The sequence below is a fragment of the Emiliania huxleyi genome (assembly GCF_000372725.1).
Source record: "Emiliania huxleyi CCMP1516 unplaced genomic scaffold EMIHUscaffold_610, whole genome shotgun sequence".
Lineage (NCBI taxonomy): Eukaryota > Haptophyta > Isochrysidales > Noelaerhabdaceae > Emiliania > Emiliania huxleyi.
The window spans coordinates 1-4,238 of record NW_005197425.1 but is presented as its reverse complement, the minus strand read 5'-3'; the positions used below and the strand labels follow the sequence as shown (position 1 = coordinate 4,238).

The 4,238-nt window shown below is 61.9% G+C and overlaps 2 protein-coding genes across 2 annotated transcripts in view; one reads left to right on the top strand and one right to left on the bottom strand.

Moving 5' to 3' along the window:
- Positions 1-660, bottom strand: part of EMIHUDRAFT_446083 (hypothetical protein) — a 1,827-nt gene extending 1,167 nt beyond the window's left edge. Inside the window, exon 1 of the mRNA XM_005763896.1 lies at positions 33-660. Coding sequence (XP_005763953.1) covers positions 33-587 — 555 coding nt within the window. The 5' untranslated portion in view covers positions 588-660. The remainder of the gene's footprint in view (positions 1-32) is intronic.
- A 1,041-nt stretch (positions 661-1,701) lies between these two features.
- EMIHUDRAFT_446081 (hypothetical protein) lies at positions 1,702-2,519 on the top strand. Its single transcript, XM_005763895.1, has one exon. It carries the CDS (start codon positions 1,733-1,735, stop codon positions 2,198-2,200), a length of 468 nt encoding a protein of 155 aa, XP_005763952.1. The 5' UTR covers positions 1,702-1,732; the 3' UTR covers positions 2,201-2,519.
- The last annotated feature ends 1,719 nt before the right edge of the window (positions 2,520-4,238 follow it).

Below are 4,238 nucleotides of genomic sequence, written 5' to 3'. Positions count from 1 at the left end.
GGGGGGGGGGGGGGCACTGCTCGGGCGCTCGCCTCGAGCTGAAGGCGCAGCTCCGCCTCCTCCTCCTCCAGGCTCAATATCTTGAGCGGACGGCTCAGCGCCAGCTCGGCGGCCGCGAACGTCTGCCCCGGCAGCGCCGCCAGCCGCGCCGCCTCCTCCTGCGCCTCGGTCGCCGCCTGCTTTGCCGCCTCGACCTTTGCCTCCGCCGCCGCCTGCGCCGCCGCCGCCGCCTGCTGCGCCTCCTCAGCCTTCTGGCCCGGAAGCGCCGCGAGCCGCGCCGCCTCCGCCTTTGCCGCCGCAACGCTGCCAGCGATCTCTGCCTTCTTTGCCTCAATCTTGGCGTCGACGTCCTGCTTCCACTGAGGCGGCGGGGAAGGCGGGGCAGGCTTGGCCTTGGCCTTTTTGGCGGATTTTGGCTGAGTCTTCCGAGGGCCAGCCATCAGCAGAGCGGTGGCACGGCTGGGCGCGGAGGCAACAGCAAGGCAGGGCGCCACGTTGGCAGCGGCGGCGGCTCCGTTCGGGCGAGAGATGTGAATCGAAGGGCGGAGCAGGAGGGAGAGCGACGCGGCGACGATGGCAGCGAGCATACTGAACGAAGCGAATGGAGCACGCGCTTGCCAGGCCTTCCGCTTCCGCAGGCGGCCTCTTGGCAGGGATTCCGGGCGATGAATCGGCAGCGAATCGAGGAGAAAACAAAATCTGTGTGCCCGAGAGCGATATGCCATGTCCGCCTTGCGTGTTTTCATAACATCGAAGGCTAAGCTCAAACAAAATGTACTGCCGAAACATCTGTAGAGTCCGGCTGGAACTCGTTTGGCGTGCCCGTTTTATTTATTTATTTATTTATTCCGGTTGGAACGAGAGAAGAATATAGGGTGGATAAAGCGCCTGTTCACGGCATGGAGGGTGAGTCACACCGAACGTACCGAGCGAAGAGCTGAGCGGAAGGAGGACGGGGAAGATGACTCAGAGGAGGACGAACCAGTGGAAATTCAGTTGTCAGATGTCACGATGCATCCGAAGGGGACTCCAGCGCCGGCATCATCCGTAGAGGCACGAGTGTTCGAAGAGAGAGTGGACCTGAGCAACAACATGACCTGTAGGCAAATGCTCGGAGTGGGAGTCAGAAATGTGGTCCTTGCGCGAGCGAGGGGAGCTCGATAGACTCGAGGGGCCAGGATACGCCGCGAGGAGGACGGAGTTGCGCCGAAAGGCGAAAAAAGCCGCGAGAACAAGGGACCGGCAGGCGGCGGCGCCGCAGGACGAGACAGAAGAGAACGACGCGACAGAGGAGGAAGTGACAAGGGAGAGAGCGACGAGAGTGGGACGGCCGCGAGGTGGCACGAAGGTTGAAGCGAGAATCGGAGAGAGACTGCGAAGAGAGATAGGAAGAGGCAGACTCCCTAGGGTAGGCGACGGCTAGCGCATCACACTCCTCTCCTTAAAATCCCTGTGTGGTGGCGGCGTGCCGTTCTCCCATCCCTCCCTTGGGTTGTCTGTTTTCTTTCTTTTTTAGAGTCCGGCTGTTTCGGGGGTAGGGTAGGGTAGACTCCCCGGATCTGACCCCCTACCCCTCAAGTATCATTTGTTGGTGAGGAACGGACGTCTCCAGTGGCCGCAACCCCCTACTCCAGCTCCCCCCTGCCCCACCCCTCCCGAAAACCGCCGGAACCCGCCGGCTGGACGCGTCTTTCCGGCCGGCCACCCACAAGCGCTCGGACCTTACGCCGACATGGCCCTCTCTCAAGCCATCGTCGGCGCGGCGACCCTCATGCGGGACGTCGACGACCTCACCGACAGCGCCTTCGACGCGGTCGAGAGTGCGGCGCAGATGTGGTTCCGCAAGATCCAGGCGGCCGGCGACAGGCTGAGCGACGCTCGGTCGTGCATGCGGCCGCCTGCAGTGGACGTCGGCCCGGCGTATGAGCCCTATCAGCACCTCCCTTCGCCACCGCCGCGACCGCCGGATGCATTCGCCGTGCTCTCGACGCCAAGGACGCCCACCGTGGTCCGCAGCTCCTCGCTTATTAGCAACGAGCCCATGTGCGCGCAGTGCCACTCAAAGCTGATCAACAAGGGGCTGGCCCAGCGCCAGCCCCGCGGCCTCAATGAGGTCTCGAACGTGTCAGAACGCGCCAACATGCCAGTGGCGCTTCGCCCAAGCCGGAAGAAGCGCTCAAACCGCCGCCGCACCATCTAGGGCAAGGAAGGAGGCCGGAGCGCCGTCCTCTTTCAACCTAGACAGATGTGTATTAGACAGGGTTAAGGCCCAAGCTCGGGAATCGGGCAGCGGCCCCTGTGCAGCGGCCCCAAATGCTCGGGGTGGGATGCGTCTCCTCTCTTGCTTGTGAAGAGAGAGAAGAGAGAGAGAGAGAGACGGAGACCAGAGAGAGGGAGAGAGAGCTTTTTTGCCTTGAGTTACGTATGCCGCAAAAGGGAGCTGGATCAGCGCGTGCCAGCAGGATCTTAAAATCCCTGTGTGGCGGCGGCGTGCCGTCCTCCCTTTCGGTATGTTTTTCTTTCTTTTATCAGACCGTAACAGACCGACACGGCTCTACTGACCTGTTCCGACCTACATCACTTTGAACATTGTGTCCGGATCATGGTCGGAAGGGGCAACAGGTTTACCTACGAAACATGCTACTTCGTAGCGGCACGGCCCGTTTTGGATGTCTGCGGAGATTCTGTCTTAGCACACCAGTGAGTCATTCGGAGTCATTCGATGGCCAGAGTGCGATTGTGTGTGTGTGTGTGTGCGGGAGTTGGTTTGTCGGGAGGGAGTGGCAGCGAGGCTGCTCACCCACGTGCACCGGGCCAGTGCTTGCACTTTGAATGCCGTGGGGCTCCTGCCCGTGTCCGGGTGTGGAGATGCGAGGGTCGCCCCCCTTGCCCCACCACTTTGTGTGTGTGGAGAAATCTACCTTTACCTCGGTCGGATCACGGTCGAAAGCAGCACGGATCAAGGTCGGCAAAAAGGGTTCTGACGTACAGCGATCAGAACAAGGTCACACGCTGCGAAGAGATTAATAGGGGAGAGGCAGACGGCCGAGGGCAAACGTGCGAGACGGCTACCGGGTAGCACGCCCATCCCGTCTTGGAAATCCCTAAAACCGTAAGAGGGTAAGAGAACCGGCCCCACCCAGCTTCGCAGTTGTCCTCAAGATTCTTGCACTCGACTAGCTTTTTTTAGGGGGGGGGGGGGGGAGGGGGCGGTAGGGGAGGCGGCAATGAAGGAGTTGGCGAGGGCGGACAGGCGGTTCTTGTGCATTCCACTACTCAAGTAGCTCTTAAAACTCAAGTCTCGATTTATGGCGTGCTACCCGGGATGCTCAAAACAACACGCTAAGTAGGGCCAAAGCGGCAATGCCGTTTTTCCACGAGCAGTTCCTCCGTTTTTGGAGGGCTGCACTTGGAGCACTTGGAGTGCAGTCATCAGCCTCACATCCAGGGCCGGGGAGCTAAGAAGCGCACCCAGCGGGCCGGATGATCGGGATCGGGCTACGGGCTAGAGAGCCCTAGCCCTCGCTGGGGGTTGCGCGTTCGCAGGGATAGGGCCGTAAAGCAAACACGGGTCTCCGAGGATTGGCCCCGCGTACCGGGTTTCCCCTTAACTGCAGGACGCGCCCTCTACTCGGAGCTAATAGACACCACACTGCACACCACTCTCCTCGCTGTACAGACATCTGCTTAGACCCTCGTTTCGGGGCTCACCGACCGTCCTCCGGGGCTCCGGTTCGCGTGACACACTCACACACACTTTGGTTCGGTTGATTTTTTCATTTTCGGCGCGCCTTTGGCGAGACCACCTCCTTCCCAGCAACGGCCTGGGTCCTTCTTCCGATGAGCGGGCGCGTTGCGCCACTAGCACACACATGGCCTGCGCCTCGACGTCCGTCATCACACCCGGCCGCCTCGCTGCAGGGAGCCATCGTGCAAATCCCTTTGCCCTATCTGCCTCGAGGCGCTCCCCGCGCTCGCGGGCCGGACCGCTTGCCCGTGCGGGCATGTCTACGTGCGGCCACATAAGCTGCTCCGCACTCTCGCTCTCCCCCCGCAGTCCACACTCTAGTAGTAGGCAACCTTGCAAGATCCGCACTCTCACCCGCTCTCGCCCGCAAACAGTGCTCGGCGTGCATCCAGCGGTGGGCAGAGGTCTCGGCGACGCCCTACGCGCACGCCTCCTGCCCGCTCTGCCGCAGCGACATCGAGAACGCGCCGCCGGCAGACCGCCGCGGCGT

Coding starts and splice junctions, on each gene's coding strand:
- EMIHUDRAFT_446081 (XM_005763895.1), top strand. CDS start 1,733: ATGGCCCTCTCTCAAGCCATCGTCGGCGCGGCGACCCTCATGCGGGAC.